Source organism: Sylvia atricapilla, chromosome 10 (assembly GCF_009819655.1).
Source record: "Sylvia atricapilla isolate bSylAtr1 chromosome 10, bSylAtr1.pri, whole genome shotgun sequence".
Taxonomy (NCBI): Eukaryota; Metazoa; Chordata; class Aves; order Passeriformes; family Sylviidae; genus Sylvia; species Sylvia atricapilla.
This window is the reverse complement of record NC_089149.1, coordinates 8859524-8882564: the sequence shown is the minus strand read 5'-3', so window position 1 is coordinate 8882564 and position 23041 is coordinate 8859524. Positions and strand designations below refer to the sequence as shown.

At 40.5% G+C, this 23041-nt stretch overlaps 1 protein-coding gene across 7 annotated transcripts in view; it reads right to left on the bottom strand.

The window, feature by feature from the left end:
• ABCC5 (ATP binding cassette subfamily C member 5) overlaps nucleotides 1-22811 on the bottom strand; it is a 67938-nt gene extending 45127 nt beyond the window's left edge. Inside the window, exons 1-9 of one of the 7 annotated variants that reach the window (XM_066325887.1) lie at nucleotides 22740-22811; nucleotides 21398-21572; nucleotides 8561-8721; nucleotides 8159-8314; nucleotides 7303-7450; nucleotides 2396-2629; nucleotides 2110-2283; nucleotides 686-833; nucleotides 67-215 (exon numbers count right to left, since the gene is read on the bottom strand). In XM_066325887.1, coding sequence (XP_066181984.1) covers nucleotides 67-215; nucleotides 686-833; nucleotides 2110-2283; nucleotides 2396-2629; nucleotides 7303-7450; nucleotides 8159-8314; nucleotides 8561-8721; nucleotides 21398-21526 — 1299 coding nt within the window. In that variant the 5' untranslated portion in view covers nucleotides 21527-21572; nucleotides 22740-22811. Of the gene's footprint in view, nucleotides 1-66; nucleotides 216-685; nucleotides 834-2109; nucleotides 2284-2395; nucleotides 2630-3092; nucleotides 4888-7302; nucleotides 7451-8158; nucleotides 8315-8560; nucleotides 8722-16783; nucleotides 16963-21397; nucleotides 21573-22739 lie in introns of those variants that run through there. The other 6 variants (XM_066325877.1, XM_066325878.1, XM_066325879.1 and 3 more) reach the window with 6 other exon arrangements.
• Nucleotides 22812-23041: the final 230 nt, after the last annotated feature.

The following is a 23041-nucleotide window of genomic DNA, read 5'->3' as shown; positions in this document are numbered from 1 at the left end:
CACGGGAAATGGCTCAGCAGGAAAGCCACAGAAGGAAAAGTGTAAAGAATGTTTTCAACAGTTTACCTGAGCTGCTGTAAGGTCATAGCCAAGGATCATATGGACAGAAAAGGTCACCACACTGGCAATGACAACAACGATGGGAGCCACTCCCACAGTGATGCTCTGGAAGTAGCCAGCACGCTCCAGGATTTTGCGTTCCTCCTCACGAATTTCTAGAAATACAAATAGGGGCACCACGTTTGAACCATGATTCAGGAGGTACATACAACAGACAGTACCACAGCACTATAAACAGTAAACAGGCCTAACTCTACATTTTAGTGTTTATTACATTATAAACCTTCTTGTAAAGAAAGCAATTATAGAGGAGGAAACTATAATGGTTTGTAATCTCCACACAAATATAGGGATTTTTCTTTTTTTTTTTTTTTAAGAGACCAGCCATCACATTTATTAAATTATAAAAGAGGAACAAAATTGAAAAATTTAAGATTAGTGTCATGCCACTAGAAGGTGAAATTTCAGAAGCCAGTCTGTTTGTCCAATCTACGGTGCATAACACAGAGACCGATGACAGTGTTCTTACACTGCTTGCACAGCAGCATCTACAGCACAAAGTCAGGATGCACCAGGCTACAAAGCAAAGGGGCATTTGCAGCAATGGAGACACGTGGGAACTCACTTTGAACATTCTGAGAAAATGGCTTGACCCAGGCATACATTTTAATGAATTTAATGTAATTAAGAACTTCATTCATCTTTTGCACACGTTCATCTGTTGTTGCTACGCATTTTCTTCTGAAATAAGCTGTGAGGCGTGACACAAACATCTGAAACAAAAGACAACACCCATGAAACATTAATGGCAACTCAGAAAAGGCAAGTACATTCAATTCCTAATTACCAGAGAAAATTAATTTTTAATCTGAAAAGGAGATTCAGGGGTAGGGCAAGGCAACTGCTGATCTAACATAAAACTCAGGCTGGAAACACCATTAATTCCCACTTGCCCCATCTGCACCAAGCACCAGACTCGTAAGAGCAAATTTCAACAAAAATTTGAGAGAATAAAGGTGTGCACTTTTACCAATATTGAATGGCACCAGTTTAAAGTTTCTGAAGCACAAATTTAACCTAAAGACACACAAAGTTGACCCTCCATTTTAGCCAGCCTTTAACCTGATTCTGTAAGGCAAATCAGGACTTGGTCCAGCCAGATCAATTTCTAGTCTATGTAGTGCTACAAAGGTAATTAACCAGTTTTTAACATATTTACTAAACTAATCTAAAACCAAAGTTGTTTGACATGTTTTAATGTATCTGCTACTCCTACATTCATCCCATTCCTGGTCTGAAATTCAAACCCAACACACTACTTCAGAAGTTTTACCTCCTTGCCATTCTTGATACACCTACAAACTCTTTTGAAGTCCCCATCAATAAAGGAGGACTGCTGGAAAGAACTGAAAAACATGTTCAAACTCCACTTCTCATTCCCCTCTAAAATGCAATTCCCACTACACAATCCTTTACTTTTGGCCAAATAAATTGGACCACAGTGAACTTCACAGTATTCAGTCTCCATGGTTTAAAAAAGATGTATTGTGAATACAGGGACAAATCAGCAGTCTTATAGGCATTTTATAGGCAAGAAGATTTTGGCTTGAACTAGCCTATTTCACAGCTCAGCAGAAGCAGGAATATCTCATAAAGAACAAGCTGTGCCAGATGTATTTTTCAACATCTTGTGTTGAGTCAAGAAATCAAGAACACTGCTTATGCAACACTGAGCTCCCATACACAAGCTGGAGGCCTCATGTCGTTCCAACCTCAACCATAAGCACCTGAATATTCTGAAGTTTCATTTAGCTATAAATATTGGCCTCAGCCAAATCTATCAGCTTTCTTACCCCTATTTTCTAATTTTATCACTTTGAGCTTCCTCTTTGCAAATTTCTGCTCCATACACTATCTTATAAACGCCTTCAATAATGTGCAATGCCATAAACTGGCTAAATCTAGCACATTTCAGCACCTTTTATTCAGAACTATAGATTTATCTGACTTAAGAAAAAATAAAGCAAGTCTTAACTCTTTCCAACTCACCATTGCTGGGTAGAAGAGGATGAAGACAGCAGATCCCAAGAAGCCTGTTGGACCCAGAATAATCACATTATAAACCATTCCCAAGATGGCTATAATAGGGCCCCCAGCCAACAAACTGCCAACTGCTGCAGCTTCAAACATCCTCTGACCATCATTTGAACAAACATTTATGAGCTGAAAAATAGACAGGACAGATTATTTAGTGTTAAGGCACAGCTCATTCTCAAAGGAATATATCATACATCCCTTTCCACATTGCCATTTCCAAAGCAAGGCTGCAGCTTACCTCTCCAAGAGACTTCTCCTTGATGTTCTTCAGCTTGAGAATTTTTTTAAATGCCATTGTTAGGACAGCCCCACGCAGTCTGACCCCCGTGCGATAATTCAACGCCCAGGTTAGCGCCAGGGACCACGATCGCACCACTTCCGTCATAAAGATGCCAAAAACTAAAAACAAGCTGTACTGCAGGTTGGACTCACTCTGCTGGGTGTACTCCAAGAGGTGTTTCACAACGAATGCCTACAGGAAGAAATGCAGGCTTGCATGAACACCCCATCATCCCAGAAGACCATACAACAACTTTATGTTAAGTTAGAAATAAATAGGCTACTTTGCTTTTAGAAGAGCCGTTTGAAATAGAAAGCATCTTCTTTCCAGAAGTAAAAGGTGTCAATACAAGAAGTACTGTAACACAAGCCCTGCTGAGAGCCAAGCACTGAGTCAAATTTAGTAAGTAAAGAGAGTTTAATTTGGAACCATATTCCTCGCAGCACGCTTCTAATCCTCCGTGTCTTCTAACTTAACATAAATGTGTCAGTTAGCTGAAAGCAATGCATTATCATATAGAAGAGTTTTAAAATATAGTCACTACTTATACATCTGCACACATTAAGAAACATTCCTTTACGTGATATTAAGACCTTTTTTACTTTATCTTTGGTTTGCTTCAAACGTGCTTATTTGATAAAAAGGAACAATGTACCTACAGTTGTAGAGGGGAAGAGTGAGAAGGACATTTGCAAAACATTCCTGGAAATAAACATCAGCAGTTTAATAGTAAAGAAAAAAACAAGCAGAAAGCACAAGGTATGCAATACCACAAATCACTGGGGACAGGGGAGAAAAAAAAAAAAAAAAAAAAAAAAAAAAAGACAAAAAAATTAACCATTCAATCCCTCCCCATACCCTCTTCCCCCAAGAACATAAACACTTTACCTCAGGAATCACATTTCAAACATCACCTGCAGAAAGAGGACAGCCCCCAGAATCACCAATTCCCAACTCCAGCTCTTTGTGGTCCAACAGCATAACACAACATCATACAATTCACAACCACCAGCACTAAATATTATTAACTGCGAAACAATAGGCTTTTATTTGAAATGAAGTGTCATCTTAAATGGTAACATCTCAAAAACACTATACAACAGGTAGACCATTGTATAAGCATACAATCTGCACATACAGGATAATTATAAAGGGCTAATATCTAACAGTCAGTCTTAGCTTCTAACAAATTAGATTTGAATCTACACACAAAGATACAAAAACAGAATGGTATTTGTTCACGAAGTCCAAAAGAAGTCAAACTTGAAGGTACCAACAGAGGAGGCTTCTGAGGCTGCACAAATTCTTAAATCTGGTTTCAAAAGTATCCTACAGTAAGGCTTCACAGACAGCAAAAGACTTCCTAGAGAGCTTTTCAACAAATGATGTTTTAAGATACTGGTGCTTTCAATATACTAGTACAGAGTAAAGGATTACAAGAAAAATCAACAAAAAATCTGAGACCAAAGAAAATATATGAGAAGCCTTTCACATCATAGTCCGTTGAAGTCCTCTTGGCTAAACCATGTTTTGCAAGTAGGAGTTCTGTATAGTTTGAAGAGAGAGGAAAAAAACAAAACCCCGCTACTCCAGCAAAGGTTTTGGTAGCTACAGCTCAGCACCAAATAAAAAAAATTAAAAAAAAAAAAAAAAAGGAGATCAAATGCATCTGTTCAGAGGAAAGTTATTCTGCACATCAGAACCAAGGAAACATGCTGTAAATAATTTTGCTCTTTTTCACAGGTGTGAATTAAAGCCAGATGTCCATCAGGTTCTAGAACAGCCACTGAGAAAATTTACACACTGATCACTGAACAAATGTGAGGAGCTCACATTCACAGATCTATTGCATTCCAACTTTCTCCTGATTGGATTTAATTTTACATCAACTGTTTGGATCACAACTGCATACAGTTGGTTTGCAGTTACTGTGGAGATTACTGACTTCTTTTTCCAGTATTCAATCCAACATATGCAACTGAGTCACTGAGCAATTGGGGTGAAAATCCCCCTTTTTCCTCACGTGCTGTAACTCAGCATGGTCGCAGACTGCAAGCATTTTCTCACACAACACAGCATTGCTGAAAGTCTCCAAGAGAGGATGTATAAAGATAGCAGATGTTTCCTGGGGTCTCATTCCTCCCAAAACTTTAGTGCAATTTTGCAGCACTATTTTATAGACTCAGCATCTCCCATGATGAAATAGAGACCAGCTTACATTATACCCCAATTTATTTTTGTTCCGGAAGAAAGAAAAGAGGAAACAGCAGATTAAAGAATTTTGAAAAGGGAAGAGAAAAAAAGTCACAGAAAATTAACATTCACATCCGAACAAGTACTATTCAAATTCATATTAGTTTAATGAAAAGAATCCAGCATAAAGTTATTTACCAAACAAAAACAGAATATAAACTAAGCTAAGGGGGGAAAAGAGCTCCTGTGGCTATTACCGGAGTGGTTGGTACAAGCTGCTCAGCTGTCTTAAGCATTCCCATGGAATAAACATTACCTTACCTTTGCTCTTGGCGGTGGCTCTGCCCAGCAGGAATGCCTCATCCTGACGCAGAAAACAGCCATCCTGAAAATGCTGAAGAACAGCTTCTGTCACTGGTCCCACTGCAGTGCCGGCGTCCCTGCTGCAGCCAGCGCGCCACAGCACGAGGCAGGCTGCAGCTGGAGCCAACTGGGAAACTGGAAAACTTACCTCCTGTAGCTTACCACTCCCCCCTCCAATAACTGACCAAACTGTCAAGCTGTGCTCCACTAAAATAGCAAGTTTCCCTATCTCCCAAATGGGAAGAATAGGTCTGAATAGTAGCAAACAGCTACACTGTTCAGACCTGGAGTTAAACTGATTATATTTAGTAATCAAGAAATTTCTTTGCTCCTCCATCAGAACTTGAAAGTTTTGGTAGCTGACCAAATAGGAACAAGTATTTATTGGAGATAAATAGTGTATTATCTATACTAGTACATTCTGATGGTTATTATGAGGCAGTCTGACACATGCAGCTGACCAGGTTATAATCAGATTCTGTGCCAGGTGCAAAATTTATCAAAACAAAAGAAGATGAAGACCCTTGAAGGATCTGATACCAAAAAAAAAACCAAAACCAACCAAACCATACCAAAGCAAAAGAGCCCACACAGGAAGTCTTGAACAACTCCTTTCCAGTTATAACCATCACAATGCTCATTAGCAAAGCCACAGCTGTTGGCCAGCATTTCAAGATCATAGATATTTAATTAAAATTTTTGAAGTTTAATATAGTGTTTAACTCCACTTTTATAATCTTCCTCTAAATCATGAGATCAAGTCAAGTGCTCTTCCCAATCTCCCTTTTCACCTTCAGGTGACTGAAAGGGTATAACAATACAAGAAAGCACTGATAACTTTTGAGGAGACAGCATAGGCATATCTCTGAGGCATGCCATTTTTAAAAACAGGGAGGAGGGATGGTAAAGACTTATTTTCATGCCAAATGGTGGAACCAAAAGTTAATTGGGCCTTATTCAGAAAAATGAATAAGGTTGTCTGTAAATGGGCAACTGTCTATAGACAATTTTAAGTTACCCATATCAAGCAACAGTTGCAGCAGTGGCCCCCAACATAATCAAGCTGGTTTGTTTTTCCCTTTCCCCTCTCACTCTCTCTCAATTCAGCAGTTTGGCTGAAACAAATCAAGACCATTATGCTACAGAAATTAGGGATATTCCTGCTGCAGGTTCCTTGCTAAAAATAAAACAGCTCCTCAAGCCCTGTAGTGAAACAATGACAGAAGCTCTTCTTGGGAAAAGCTAGTGCTGTTAAAACCTTAATCATGATTTATTGTTAATTACCGAAGTATGTTCATAAATTTTATAATAAAGACAGCTATAAAATACTACAAAGAAAACAATACCACAAAAACATTCATTGTTATTCATATTACATGAAACAAGGCAAACTTTAAGAAGACTTAAACAGAACATCATTTTGATAAGACATTTAAAAGCAGGAAAACATTTTAAAAAGACATTTCACCTAACAGTGCACCCAAGTGTACTTACCCAAGAAATGAACCTCCAGCTTACCAGCACACTGAAACGTGTACTACTAGCAGTAATACTGCTCCTACTCCTCAAGGGAAATGTGTAGAGAATAAATTTAGTCAAAATTTCAACTGTAAATCTGCACATCACGTGCAACAAACAGGTGACAAAAAATGGTGTGAATGTCAAGTCCCATGTTGTTATCTTCAAGAGGACCCTTAGCAACAAACAGCAGCCGTTCCTAGAGGCAACAACGTTTTCTAACACTTCTACCTGAAACCTGTCTGGCAATTCTCTGTAGGATCAGTAAAGACTATGCCCACAGACGTCTTGAGACCTGCTCACATTAGCTTCTAAGCAGTGCTTTGGTCCGCTTCTTGAAGACTGTTATTAATGCCAATAATTTAAGATTAGCGTTTTTATCAGACTGAATTTTATTCCAAGATAAATTTACAGGATTTCAAAGAGAAAAACAATTAGAAGACCTGCACATAAAAATCTTATGAAAAAAGCAAGTTATGCAGTTAAGCTTATGCAGTTAGGGAAGAACTTTAAACTATACTCAAAACCAAAGAGAAAAACCAAAAAGTCCATTTCCTCCAGGATACCTAAACTCCCCCTCCCTTCTCCAAGAACTTGCCTGGTTATTCAGCAACTGATCCATCAGCTGTAGGAATCCTATCTTGGATTATTGAATCGCTCTTGAATTTTACCCCAAAACTTCTAGCTAGTCAAAACATTTAAGTGATTCTGCAATGAAACCTTAAGATTTTACAGTTGGCCATGAGATGGAGCCCTCTGGGGTTGTTAAAAAAAGGATGGATATTACTTACTGGTCCACTGAAACCCGCGAGCTGCGTGATCATCAGAGACACTATGGAAAGGATGAGCCTGGTGCGGCAGAAAATCCACACAACCCTCCGGAGAGAAGCATCATCAGGCCCACTTTCTTTCAGTTCTTCCTGCCATAATCTTTCCAGCCTAATTAAAACAGGAGATTTATGGTATTTATTCATGTCATAAATTTTTCACCATGAGAGAAGGCACAGTCTCATAGGTACTTCTTTGTTAAAACTTCAAGTGTCTCCTAGCTCAGAAAAACAAAAAAATATTAAGAGAAATAAACACATTCTGTGAAGTAAAGAGAAACATCTATATAGTATCATTTCCATAGGACAGAGGGATGAAAAACAGAATGCTTTTTCTTTGCCTGGAGTTTCTTAGGCTGTCAGTGCATTAAGATTGCCATTCTCTGCTGAACTGACTGAAGAGCTGCAGAGTCAAAACCTGAAGAAATTCTCAGTAACCACAGAAGGTTAGCCTGATCAGATCTGATTCACATTCAAATCACCTTGCTACTGACAGTATTTATTTCTCATTTTAGCACAAGACTTTTTTCACTGTAGCCCTGAGAAAAAAAATTTGTTTTAATAAAAAATCAGATTAAAGACATGCAAAATCAGAAGAATTGCAAGACACTCCTAAAGATATAATCCACTAATTTCACTGAAATTGGCAAGGCTACAGAAACTGCTGCATGAGAAAGCTGTCTCTGAAATATGAAAGTGAATTCCACCACTCTGAGAAAGGCAAAACAAAATGTCTGCTGCTCTTCTAGGGCAAAACTGTACCATTGCCTGAAAACTAACATTTAATAAATGGAAAAAAAGAAAAACTAGATGTCTTTACCTTCTACAATTGACATCTGAAGACTCGTGCCTTGATAAAGACCATACATCATCCATAAACAATTCCCCTTTCTTGTATGCTCTGTGGGCCAAAGGAGTGAGCCAGGAGAAGGTCATGGAGGAGAAAAGCCCAGCATTATCAACAGGGTGCTGGTGTCTAAAAATTTAAAAAAAAAAATCACAAACAAATGAAAAAGGAAACAGGAAATGTAAATCTTCAAGAAAAACAAAGCCTCCTCTCATTGAAAGCACTCAGAGTACCAAATGGTCCATGCCAGCCACACTTGCTAAACAAATTCTGATGTTTCCAGTACCAGTCAGCAGACCTACATCTGCAATTCTGCTTTGTGACTGGTTTGAAAAGCAAATGCTGTATCAGTTCTGTGGTAGCCTAAAGACGTACTTGGAAGTGGTCCGTATGGGTTTCAGTGCATTCAGACCATGGTGGTATTTGCCCTTGTGATGCTCTTCATCCAGCATTCTCAGCTGGGAATGCACAGAGGTGTCCAGTGGCAGGCCCTCTGCCCGAGCTGCTGCTTCCAAGGCATCCTGGCATTCAATCTGCTTTTACAAGAAAGACAACAGATTCAGACTTCAAAACTACATTTGAAGTCCATGACTCCCATCTCCAGCAATTTTGTACCTCCTTCTTCTGCAAATCATTGTGCAATAATCACAGTCACTTCAATGTCTTAGACCACAGGTTCATCCTGGCACCAAAGCCATGGAAGGCACAGGTTCTAAATCTGGGTTAGACTACTGCACTTGTAAAACAAATTAGTACCAGTATTGCACCTGTGCATTCAAAGGATAAATGGACAGACCAGATCAATCCTGCCACAGGAAATACAATAGAGAAAAATTACAACATCAAGTATGTATGACATCAGTTCAGGAAATCAAAGACTAGCTTATGCAGTGAAATTAAGACATTTTCTTGATGAATTTACACCCTCTCAGTAGAATTTAGATATTCTTATCAACAGAAAATACGAAGTATTTTCAACATGCCACCAAGGCCCCTTCTTCAAAAAGACTTTAGACTAGATAAAAAACCAAACGTGCACTAAGCAGAATTGTACTTCCTTTTATCATGTTTCCTGCTTTTCCTCTTTTCCCCTAATCTAAATAGAACAAAGATGACAATTTTTTTCTGCTCCTAGGCACAGCTTCTCAATGGGTAACAGCTTTCGTAACAGCCACTTTCTTAAAAGGCAAACCTTATCTCCAGGAGGGTTTCCACAGCCCCAGTGAAAGGCAGACTTAAATGCTAATCCAAGAGGAGAAACAGCAGTGATAGTCAAAATGTTGCAGAGTTCAAACAAATCTTTTGATGAGTAGCCACATGTGGCAAAACTACATGAGGAGATGAGCCTGTTACTTGTACTGGCAGAGGTCCATTGACTGGTTCTGCTAACTTAATGTGCCATTTATTGCAGGAGCATGTCACCTGCTTGTATTCTAGTTTATTGCAACTGAGCTACTTTGTAGGAAAAAAAAATTCTGAGGTAAAAACCTTCCTGAAGGTCTTACAAAGATACATTGATTCTACCTTTATCAGTTGACTTATCAGAGCCAAGTCAGCTCATTTCCTTGAAAAGAAACAACTGTAATGCACGGCAGCCTCCAACAAAAACTAAATGCAAGCGCTTGGTTCTTGATTTCCAAGTCATGTAATTGTTTTTCGATATGTCACTACTTATCATAGGCTTAGTCTGTACTATGTTAATATGTAATAGTATAGCACACTAGGACACTGTTTCCACCCATGTGAGGGCTGAGAACAGGAAACTGATAATGTCATAAATCTGTCCCTTGTTTACTTAACTGGTTTACTTATAGTAGTGCCCAAATAGTGCCCTAACAGGTTGTCAACAATCCATGGTTCTGCCTCAAAAAACATATTTGCTAAGCTATCACCTAAAGCTATGGTAACAAAGATAGCCAAATCACATGAAAACAAAAGAACATTAAAACCTTATGACACATGCAGTGACTCAAAAAGGCACAGTACTTGAAATCTGAATAAAAAGACTTCTCATTCAACTTTTATTAAATTACAAACTCACTAAGGCAACACTATCTTACTAAATCTATGCAAATCAGCATTAATAAGGGACTTGCCATAAACATCTCCAAGGAGTCATTAGTGGGGAAATGTTCTGCATCACCTTTTTTCTGGATACAGCAGAAGAATTCTTAACTCGTTTGCTGCGTTACCCTCGCAAGAGGCCCCGGGCAGATCTGCCCAAACATCTTGTTGCTGATAACACATTTGTTTCTAAGTGATGCCACAAGCTATTTGTATAAACATTGCTTCTCAGAGCACATTAAAAAAAAGTGCCTATAAGAAAGAAAAAACTTGCAAAACAGAAAACACTATGCTGATGAGCATAAAGATAGATTTCGACCACTTAGAAACAAGAAAAACTTTTTAATAAGTAAGTACAACTGCAAAGAGGTTAAGGAAGTCCAAAGATGATATTCATAAACAATCACTGTGAAAAATAATTAAACTCTTCAGAGCTGCTCAAGAGAGTTCTCTCAGCAAATGTGGAAAAGCTGCATTGACAAAGACAAGGGCACGGCCTTTCAAAAGCCTTTATAACATCTTGCCATAGAGACAAATACAAGCACAAACCCCTCATCGAGAGCACTGCTCATCTCATCTTGGTGAGATTGTCAAAATTCCACCTGTAAGACTACCAAGAAACAAATGCATCACACCACTGTACAATTAAGATTTAAGAACAACTCTACAGTTCAGCATAGTTCTTTGAAGATTAGAAACTCTTCAAAGCAGAGTTTATCAGGAAGAAGTGAGGCTCCTAAGTTGTTCTACAATGCACTTCAGGAACAAAAGACTGAAGTAAAAAATCCAAAACAATCCCAACACTCTTAATTTAGGTTTCTGATTAGATATTCTGATTGCCTACATTTGTGCACAGTTTTCTTGGAAACCAATGCCTTGAGTCCTTACTAATGTGCTACAACAGGCTCCAGCTCTGCTATTCATAAATGTCTAATGAACATAAAAAAATAAACTACACTTTTTCTAATTCATCAATTTATTAATATGCCAAAACAAGCAATGAAACGAGTGATTCATTGTCAACATAGTATTGATAACTCCAAAGAAATGCTCACAGAAACAAAACAAGCCTAAATCAAATATTACTAATTGGAAAAGGAAGATTGATTCAGACATTTACTGAGGAACAGCAGATGACTACTCAGCACCAACAAAAGGTCAAAAAAACAATGAAGAATTGTTACAAAAGACACAAAGGATAAAGCAGAAAACACTACCACACCATTTAAAAAATCCTAGGGTTTGCATCGTTTTTGAACACCAGACTATGTCCCTTGTCACTTCAGTTCAAAAAGGGTATTATACTTAAACTTACTTTCCTTGAGCAATAATAACAATGGGGCTTGGAATGCCGTAAACTTGAGATTTTTCAGCTGGATAGAAAAAAAGGAATTAAGGTAAAGGTATTTGAGAGGTCCATAAAGCCTGAAGAAAGGAAGTAGAGAGTGACCACCAATTGTTCTTACCACAAAAGAACAAGGCACACTTAAATTTAGAATTCTCTATCACAGGATACTGTAAGGTTCAAATGTATAAATGGACTAGACACTGACAAATTAAACTCACATAGGATAAGCATATCATAGCTTACTAAACATATGACAGAGGACAAGAACAATGATTGATCCAGCATCTTATTAATAGCTAGTGGATGCCAAATAAATTCTCTGCAGCCCCAGGCATCCCATAACAGAGCATAACAGTTTCGCACTCCACATGCCATGAAGCTCTGACACACCTGAGTACAGGCTGATACAATTCAATAGATAACTGCAAGAACTAACAGATTAAGAAAACAGTTAAACTTTTAATCTTGGGCCCAATCCCCAAGTGTGGGGCGAGCATCAGGGAAGCATCACTGCACACAATCTTCCTTCATGGGTGGGTCACAGAGGGGCAGACAAAGAGAAGCACAGCTGGTGTTGCTACCACAGAGCTCATCTGCCCCATCTGACTTTCACCAGCTTAGGTAAACAACAAAACCATACCAGCAACTGTTAGCATGAATTCCTTGTCAAAAAATTGGTCATAGCAATGGTAAGCACATAAGGCAATGAGTCAGAAAGATTACATGGTTGGCTCAAGATATATGACAGAAAGCCTGAGTGAGGTGAGGAAAATGCGTGGTTTAGGGGCAAGGGAAAATAATTTGCTCTTTAAGTTACAGACAGATGTATCAAATCCACCATCCAAGGTCAAGAAAAAGCAGGAAATTAGGAGCCAAGCTACAAAACTGTCATATACACATGATGTCAGAAGTTCCACAGGAAGCAAGAATGGCATGAGGAGTCTTACTCAGAAAGGCAAGCAAACTCAAATATGTGAACTTGCACACTTCTGAAAACATGTTAAGCAGGCAACACAGGCATCTGAGAATGGGGAACAGGTAAAGAAAAAGGAAGCAGCTGTCATGTAGGTGGGAAGGAAAAAGCCACACAGAGAGATTCTAGCCTTTCACCCAGTCCTGTAACAATCTCCTATTTAAGAGAAGGTAGCAAATTATTGGTTTGACAACTGTAACATCATAGAGCTGCAAAACCAGACAAGACTGGAGGCAAAGCAAAATAGATTTTTCCATCTCTTACTCATCTTGCAGAGGAAGAATCTGGTATGTACATACAACCAAACCCCACCCACTGAACAGCTATTGTCCCTTCTTCCATAAGGAAGAACATCCTCCAGGGCTCAGATCACAGCAGGGAAGAAGCTGCATCTCTTCTGGTCCTACCAGCAGCTGACAGGAAACTAGAACAGACCTGTAACTACTTTTTTACTAATCCTTGCAGCTGACAGAATACAAAAGCCACTGTGGTTGACTTACTATTACATAAAGTTAAAACTGTTTAAGTTGTAAAGGTCTCTGAGCTGGCAACACTGCAGAACAGAACTCCCACCTCTTGCATTTAGCAGCCAGAGCTCAGCAGGCTTCCACATGCCCTTTAAGCTCCCAGCAAGGAGAGGCAAATAGGAAACCTAGAGACCAGAACAGCAGAGCTCCGAATAAGGAGGGCAAGTGATGAGAAAGAGAATTATATCATCACCAATTCTGCTCAGTGCCTAAAGCATTCTCCATATTACAACTCCAGGATGAAGAGCAATTTAAAAATATTTAAGACTTCATTAAAAGATTGGTGTTGCAAAACAAGATTAGTTATTAGTTTGTATGGGCTGGGGAAGGGAAGAAAAGAATCAACTGTTCCATTTAGCTTAAGCACAACTAAAATAAACAACAGTTTAGGAAAAGATTCTCTGAAATTGTAATTAAATTCTTCTTTGCAGAAATTCCTCTGACCTCAAGCATACTCACACTACAAAGGAGTAAGAGGCACGTACACTGCTTGTACATTGCAGGTAGCACAGGCAACCTCTAAAGCACTGTTGTCCAGACTGCAAGTCATCAAACCTCAGAACACCTGAAAATTAAATAGATTTGCAGGTCCAAACAAACACTGTCAAGTCCGCAGTTGTTTGGTGAAGCAGCAAGTGCACTACGAACTTTATAGTCTACTAAGACAATTCTCCTTTCACTGGATTTGATGCAGTACACCATCTATAAAAATATTAACAAGGGGATTTGCAGGATTAGGCTCCCAGCCTTCTCTGTAGCTAGGATACTTTATAATACCCTGCCTGATTAAAACATGAGCCTATTTAGGACTAGTTTGGTGTATCATCCACCCATACCAGCTGTCTCCCTGAGGCTGAGGTAGCAAGGAGCAGGCACTGGGCTAGATCAGAGACAGTGGGTGTGAGGAAGGAGACATTGATCCTTTAGGCACCTGCACACATTGATTGCCAAGACTAGACAGCACAGCTGAATTCACACAGTACCAAGGTGAGAGCATCAGATAGTGTCAGATGCCTAGAAATTATGGTTACAATTTCCAGAATTGCTGAAAAGAACCAGGTCAAGGAGTCAGAGACTCAATTTTCTACAGCCTCCTGAAAAGGGGGGTATAAATGAAACCTCATGTCTCTGCTGCCTTCCCAGCTTCTGCTACCCAGAAGAACAGCTCTTCACAGCACCAAACAGACAGCCAAACACAGGAATAAGTACAGCTGTGCCATATTTCTCTTAAAAGATACAAATTAACTGTTCAGAAACACGCTCTGATCTACCACAACAGTTCAGAGATGGAGAAGCTGGAAGCCCAGCTATTCACTTTAACAGCTTACATGGGACTTGATTACACAAGAGCTGCTGTTACTTTTCTGGGCCAGGAGTAGCAGAAATTGTATAGCAGACATTGGAGTCATGCGTTTAAAACTAGCCTGAGTTTATGCATCCACAGATTAAAGCAGAAGTTTCCTAATAGTGCTTGGTACTGATATTAAGGCTCTGTAGGCAAATAAGGCCAGGGTACGTACATCTGGTAAGCCTGAGTATTTTAGTCACATATACTGAGCACTTTCACTTGAGGCACAGAAAGTCCTTGGTGAGGACAGGTATATCAGTTTCTTAGAGGAATATTTCTTATTTTACCTTGCCCTTGAATTCTGGCCAGCATCAGCTTTGAGGTGAGATGTTCTCAACTCTTTCCTAGCAAATCCACTTATTCCTGCAATCCAAGAAATACAGAGTTTGGCATGAAGTGTTTATTTCAGGATTTTGCAACTGTAGCTGCTATGAATGCACCTAATAAGCAACTGTGCATGTGCTTAGGTTTGTGGTATCCATGAATCCCCATCTTTTGTTTTGCATTAAAACTAGTATTCATGATCTTGTAAGCAAAAGTTCTAGGATTCATTCAAAACAAAGGCTGTACATTGATCATCCAGCACTGGAGCTCCATAGCTCATGCACAGTGACAGCAGACTCCTGTGGAATTGGAAATAACCAGCTTTAGAACTGGCATCCTACACATCTCTGATTACAAAGACGGGGAACCAACTCCTCACTAAACAAATCAACCTAGCACAGCACAAGCCTGAGAATTTGGCTCCTGCCTTGCTAGCTCTGCTCTCCTGAGCCACCCTGACACCCTGCCATATGCTGTGGGTGTTCTACAGTAACAATCTTTATTCAGGCCATACCTAAGCCAAGTCACAATAGAAGCTACACAGATGAATTCTGCAACACCTGGAGTATCCAGGGAGACTTTGAACCTGAACTCCTATTGAATGGAATCACCAATAAGTTACAGCAGAAGCCTTGACACCACAGCATTTATCAAGCCTAATACAATAATCTTGTATTGAATGCACCTTCTTGTACCAAAATACGCTTCCAAAAGCAAACAGTAAACCAGGAAATTCAAACAAAACATCTCAGGGCTCTAAACATGCTGACTTTGAAATTCATTAACCTTCATTCTCAAAAACAACTGAAACACAGATTTTGTTTATGGAACAGCCTGTTTGCCGTCTGTGGTTCAGAGCACAGTTGACTATTCCTTATCACTAGGATACAAATTCTCAAAAACTAATAACCATCTCAGTGTCCCAAGACATCAGAACACCCCCTCCATATATGTGAGTTTTAAGTTGCTTCAAGCTAAGTTCACTAGTAGTTTGGGACAGATGCAATGAATATTTCTGGTGACTCTTATAGCTGTATATTGAGTTTCTGAAACAGCCATAGAGCAGAATGTCTCCAGCACTAATATAGAACAACACTACAACAGAAAAAACACTGCAAGATTTCCTTCACTGATAGCTAATCTATTCCTTACACACTTCTGGTCATGAGCAGGATTATTTAGAAATCTGCTCTAAAGCAACCCACAGTAGTCAAAGACAATATCAGCAGGTGGTCAGAGCTGAGGTTTTATAATGTGACTCAGAAGGTAGCTGTGCATAAAGGAAGGCAGTCAAATTCCAATGGAAGCGGTGAATTATCCAGAATATCAATGTTCCTTCCTCTAGAAAATGTCTCTGCACAGTCACAGATTGCACTTTTTTGCTCCTCCTGTTAAGTGGAAGGCTTCTCTGATACCATCAACCCCCCTTCAAGTGTCAGATACACTTTTGATACACAACTGGCTGTGGATATGCTCCTTTCTCAGATGGTGATACGTACATCTAGGCATGGAGGGCAAGGTAGAGATACCCCTTCTTCAGTGTGGCTGGAGGGTCATCTTGAGGCATACAGCAACAAACAATTCTAGCATCTTCTATCAAGAGATCCCTGACAGAATGGCTTGATTCTGTGATCACTCTATCAGTGACTGCTTTACTAACAGAACTTCAATGGTAAAACAACTTCACAGAACATGATCACAACCAACATATTCAGTTCTTTAGCGATATCACAGAATTAATGCATCTTTAGAAAGTACCATGAATGCTTGCTTCTGAACCTAGTTTAATTGTGCTCAAAGTTTTCAAAGATAATAGAACTGCTTTCATTTGACTTGAAAAAGTAAAAAAAGAAGTGTTTACTTGGTTATGAAAACATGCAATCATCTGGAAAAATGCAGACACATCCAGCAGCTTCAGCTAAAACAACTTCATAGTTAAGCTGTCTAGGACTGCTCTAAGCATGTAGTGCAAAGGCAGAAGTACCCAGGCTACATTCACACCCCTATTTTTAACCTGTTGTTCAGTTGACTCAGACATTCAGATGCTTCAGTGAGGTTGAGGCAGAATTGATCTATTTAAACACTCAGTGATAAATCACTTCAAAGCTATCAGTGCTTGAAGGATTTACATCAATTCCAGCAAGTTATGATCACATTCCCTGCTGTCTTGGGCAAAAGATGTCAGAGAGAAACCTGAAAAACAAGAGATCAAGGTAAAGACAGAAATATTAGTAGGGCTTCTGATAGCTAAAGTTAGCAACACATTTCCCGCATGTTTGAAGTGATCTCTACAGTTTCCCGGCTGGTGCCTTGAAATGCAGCAATTTGCACTTGTGATTTACCACAGATGCAGTCATCACCCTTCCGCAGCAAGAACTTAATCCTGAGCAGTACATTCCAGCCAGAACTAACCAGTTTGGAGTACAGTTTGTAAGTAAGTGCCCTAGCATCATTAACATAGGAACTCGAGTTCCAAGAATTGAGTTTTCATAAACTCTGTGTATTGTAGAAGCAGCCTGTTCTTATATCCTCCTCTATCATGAATGTAATGGAAAGCTAAATTCATTGCCTGCTATTCCATCAAATAAACACAAAATCTACATTTGAGACAAGCCTATTCCAAAAGCATTTCAAGAACAAATTATTTCTCTTCCTTGTCTGTCATTTTATAGTACATTCCATGGACACAGTGGGGTCTGTCCTCCCCAGGACACACTGCTTCCATGAGAAAAACTACATGAAATTACTTCAGCTGCAAGCTGAAGGGCACAGGCACATTCTGAGAACAGTAAGTCCTAAAAGTGTAAGTGCAAATCAGTATTTCAAAACATCCCTTTATTATTACTCACTGGTCACATAACAGCTTTTACAAATGAAGACCACTCACTGCAGTGCTAGGCAGCAAGTGCACCTACAAGCTCTCCAGCAGAGGCATGTCCCCACATACAATAAGCCAAATTAATATGGTACTATGCAGTGGGAACATGTAGTTAAGACTCTGTTTTGTAAGCTACATTAAGTCTCCAAAGACTTGAAAAACAATTGTTATCAGAACACGCTGCAGACATTTATTCATGAGGTGAATATATGTATTCACAAGCTGAATAATTTTTTTCTTGTATTTCAGTTCCAAAGTGCCTATTTTGAAGGTCCATATTTCTATAGCAACATTCCCATTAAGCACCAGGAAATGTTGGATTAGACCTACTTATATTGCAGAATTATTTTAATTATGATTCCAGGAAGCTTATTTGAAAAGCTCCTGTCTTTCAAAGATGTGATCTTTCAAGCTGTGACCAAGCAGCATTTAAGCTTCCAAGAAAAGAATTGCAAGTTCTTTTTCACTATTGTCATGAACACACTTGTGGCAGTTTGACACAGCATCCTTTCAGCAGGAAATAAACACAAGAATGGAGGTTTCAGAACACAAAATGGAAAGCTGAATATAACCTTTATGCAATGCAAAGAAGAGAGACATATGAAAAAGCTCTGGGACCTTGGCTCAATAGTAAAACAGGTCTTTCACCTATAAAGATCATGATCAGAAAATCAACTAGACTTGTCTGCTTCAAGTTAAGAATGATGCAGAAAACGCAGCCAATATAGGCAACAAAAAAACCCTAATGAGTCATATTATTGATCAGCCAAATGTACTTGTAGCCCTGCCAGAAGTGGTCATCACCACCAGCCATGAACCAGTAGCCCTTGACTACTTTCCCCAGAGCATATGGGATCCTACCTCACCCTACAAGAGTGCACCATGTCAGAAAGAAGTCCCCCTCATGCAGTGAAAGTCTGCTGCAAAACAGCCTCAAACTTGCATTCCACAAAGATCTGAAGTTAGTGGTGAAATAACAGCCCACACCTGCTTGCAGCTTGTTCCTGGCAATACAGATCATGCTCATAGCTTAGTCATTTTCTGGTCAACCTACTTCAAATTCTGAGCCAGATTTTCTACAAGAAATTTGAGAGCCACAGTATCCCTACTGATGGTACACTGGACTCTACTGTCCAAATGACTGAACTCCACTACAGCTTATCCCTCTATCTGAACTGCTGTGGTCCTACCCTTCCTCATCACATCAGCCCTCTGTTGTGTTCTGTCAGCAGCTGTGCCAAGGCAATTTGGGCATATAACCCAACCCAGGCTCCATAAAAGATAAAGTAGCAAAGGACAGCATTCTTTCTCTTCCCTTGAAACACTATTTTCTTTATAGCTTCTACCATTTTCTTACATGCAGAGGGAAAGTGCTTAACCAAACAGACAAAGTTCAGCCTTATGAAAGGGAAGTCTTTGCTCTTCCCTAAGCCAAATATGCTGCTGCAACCAGAGCTTGTTTCAACTAGAAAGGCAAAAACTTGGTACACAAACCTGAATGCTTAACTTAGATAAGGTGTTATGAATACAGTTCCTTTTACTTAACCTTAGTATTCTGCAAGCAAGCAGGATTTAATCTCACTGACACATGGCAACAAATTCAGAACTGTTTGTGTCTGTGGACTACATACCCCCAAGCTGCAAGGCTAGCAAAACAAAAATTGGTACCAATGTCTGAGCTAGAAATTAACACAACCTTGGCATACTGAACAAGACAACTACCAAGTAAAGTGGGCAACCTATCAGAACCAGAAGATTCCATTAGCAAAACAAGTTTGTTCTTCTATTCAAAGAGAACAAACCAGATAAAGTTCAAGGTATGAACTTGGGTAAGCCCTTTTCTAACATCAGTAATGACAAATTTACAGAACCCTAGTTTTGCAATCAATTATCTGTGTGTAGTACCCTGTAATGATAGGCAGCATATCAAATGGTAGTGGTAGAAGGGTAAAAAAGACCAGCAACATATTTAAGCTGACCTGAAGCTGTCTCAGTTTGAGATTTTCATGCCAGCATGTACAGATGTACAGACATGCAGGACTTGACAAACTTTCTCCACCAAAAAAAAAAAAAAAAAAACCACAAAAGTACCCACAAATATGCTGGTTTCGTGATTTCATTTAATTAAAAATTTACAGATAAGATAAGGATTGTTTCCTTTAAAAGTTAAACCCTGTATATATCAGATGATACAGACCAAAAGGGAGAGAGACCATGCATTGATTACTGCTGAACTCCACTGCCACTGGTCAGGAAACAGAGCTGCCTGCCAATGGCATCACTGTTGTCACCAGTAACGTGACAGAGCAGATTTGCTACTGGACAGTGTAGGGTGGGTGGCAAGCCCATGACATCAACATAATAAAGGCTGTTAAAAATCTGCACCACGACTCCGGAGGGCTCTTGGTTCTGCATCAGTGCCTGCTCTAATGCAATCAGACACCACCTTGCTCCAACACCGTCAGCAGCACTGTGCTGAGTCATAGAGCCTGTGGGGACACTGGAGCTGCAGGGCCTGCGAGGAGCGCTGCACTCAGCCTGCTGCAGAGCTGAGCTCTCCAAGCCCAAAACACAGCAGTGCAGCACTGGGAACCCCTCAAACCCAGCGAAAGAGGGAAGCCTTCGAGCTGAAATACAGAGTATCTCAGCATCTACTATAACACAGCAAAGATTAAGCCTTTTTAGAGGTCTTCACAATTCCTCCATAGAAATAAAGCCAGTTCCCCCATTTCCAACCCTCTCACAGCAGCGCTATCACAAGTAATCTATGTGGAAAAAGCAGCAGCACATTTGTAAGGAACTCATCATTGCAAAAATCAGACAGAAGCACTATTAACTTTGTTCATCTTCAGAAAAATCTACAGCGTGTGTGTCTCTCTGTGTGTGTGTATATACATATATATATACAGTCCTTGGAGTATTTCAGAAAAGGTCAAGAACAGGATATGCAAGAAAATATTAGCTGCTCAGAATTGCTAGCACTGAAATATCTTTAACCTTCTTCAGCTGGCAGGGCTTATTGGTTTCTGACCATATCTTTCACCAGCGTGGGTGTTTCTATTTCTCTGAGCCTTTTTTTTCCTCCCTATAGCACTTGGTAGTATATGCACTTTTCCCAGTGAAAACAAGCTCTAAAAATTAGAAGCTCTGAACAATGACAGGCTAGCTCTAAGCCAGTGGTTATTTCAAGACCCAGCTCTCAAAATAAACTAGAATTACGACGGTACCTCATCATGTTAAATAAGCAGATGTTCAAGAAAGTGCTCAATAATAATTACTTTCATCTGAGGGGAAAAGTAAGAAAGTCATGCTACTAGAGCAAGCTAGACATCTGTTTTAGGAAATTAATCCTTGAAACAACCACGGCATGATTAAGAGTTTTTTTCAGCTGTCAACACTGAATGGTGCATGATTTGTGCCGAGTTCTTCACTGCTCTTGCTTGGTTGTAATGAATCTCTAAAACACAAAGGTTTAAAAAATTTCCTTGATTCACATCAGTATCAGAATACTAGAAAAAAGTTTTGTTCAAATGTTACTGAAAGCCACAATTAAAAGTTAAAAATCCTTAATAGGTGCACAGACCTGTTACCAAAATAGCTACAGACCCCTTGGAATGACCTCTTCCACACAATAGGCAATACTCATTATTGACCTTCAATGCAGCAAATCTATATACAGCTGGCACAGCAAAAAGGCTACTGCATGCAATTTAATAAGCATAAAGACTACAAAACGAAAAAGAAACTGACCTTAAGTTTAGAATGCTGAAAATTAGACTCTTCCTGCTCTTCATGCTGCACTGAGTCAGCTCTCTCCCTCACACTTCTATACCCAGGACTGGGTATAATGTACTCTTTTCCTATGTCGATGTCTTTCATCTTCTGTAAACGCCAGGGTTTACACGTGTATTTTCACCTCAAGTATCTGAAAAATAATTAAATTCCCCTTCATTATGTGCCATGCCCAGTACACCAGTTACTTTTAGTCACCTATTTTTAAATTTTTTTTTTTAAATAAAAATCGGTAAGCAATTGTAAATGAATAGGACTGCAACAACATGACTTTCAAAGTCCACACAAGACTAACTTCTCATGAACTAGTTTAAACATACCCTGAGGTAATCAAATAGTACAATGATCCTCAATGCACTAGAGTGCTGTCATACTTCCTCCCTTAGAACTCCGAAATACAATTATGCAATCTCACAGATTAAAGTATTAGCTACAGCACTTCGCTGAAACCCTGAGAAACTTGACTGGAAAGACCAAATCCCCAAAATCTTTCATAAATAGTCTGAAACTGGATATATCCAATAATTTATCGGTACAAAGTTTTACAAAACAAATCTCTCTAGAGAGCTCACTTGATAAAGCTAGTCAATATAAACACTCTAGAGAAAACGACATCCTTTCTCTATAACATTGCTCACTTCTCCATAGGCTTGAGCTACAATTAAGTACAGACATGCACAGGAATGAGTGACACCTACAGTGCTGCAGGTTTCCACTCAGTCTATCAAGCTGCACTGAAAGGTCAGAAGAAGAACCAGAGTCCATAAGACAAAAATCACTCCCCACTGCGAGACTTCGCTTTATTTCATTCTGCCACCCGCCCTCAACTACGGCGATGGGACACGCCTGGTTGCGCTACGCCGGTCAGACTGCACCAGCAGCTTTGCCGGGGTGCGCGGGGCTGCCACGGATCCGCCGCTGCAGCATCGCCGCCTTCGCCGCGGACTCCGCGGGGTGAGGATGCTGCGGGCTCCGCGTGCCTCCCGCGGCGGGGATGCGGAACAAGCCGCCGGCCGGACATCCCCCGCCAGCCCGGCGGGAGCCCCCCTGCGCTCTTCCCCCGCCTCACGGTGTCTCCGCCGCACTGGCGTAAACACGGGAGCGGCCCCGCCCAGGGACAGGTGCCCCCCGGCTGCAGTCGAGGCGGGATGGAGCGCGGCGGGAGGGGGCACCGCGCAGCCCCTTCACCGGGGCCCCGGTGAGGGGGCTGCTCAGCTGAGCTCCTGACAGGAGAGGTGACGGCAAAGCCGCCTTCTCACCACACAAAGGTTCGCCCGGCCCCGGTAGCAGCCTTGCTCACCTCCACCGCCGACGGCCCCGCCGCAGCTTCTCCACTCCGCGACAGCGAACCCAAACAACGCCGCTTATAGCGGTTCCGGCGTCCCTACTGCGCCTGCGGGCCGGCGCTGCGGCGGCCGCTGCTTCCCGGCGCCTCACGGGAGATGTAGTCCACTCCTAAGAACTGGACACCCACTGCCTGCCGACAGCGAACTACATTTCCCCTAAGGCCCCGCGCGGGCCAGCTCCGTTTGGCCGTGCCCCCGTCCCGCCGCGCCCCGCCCAGCCCCGTCCCGCCGCCGCTGCCGCAGCGTGGGGGGTCTG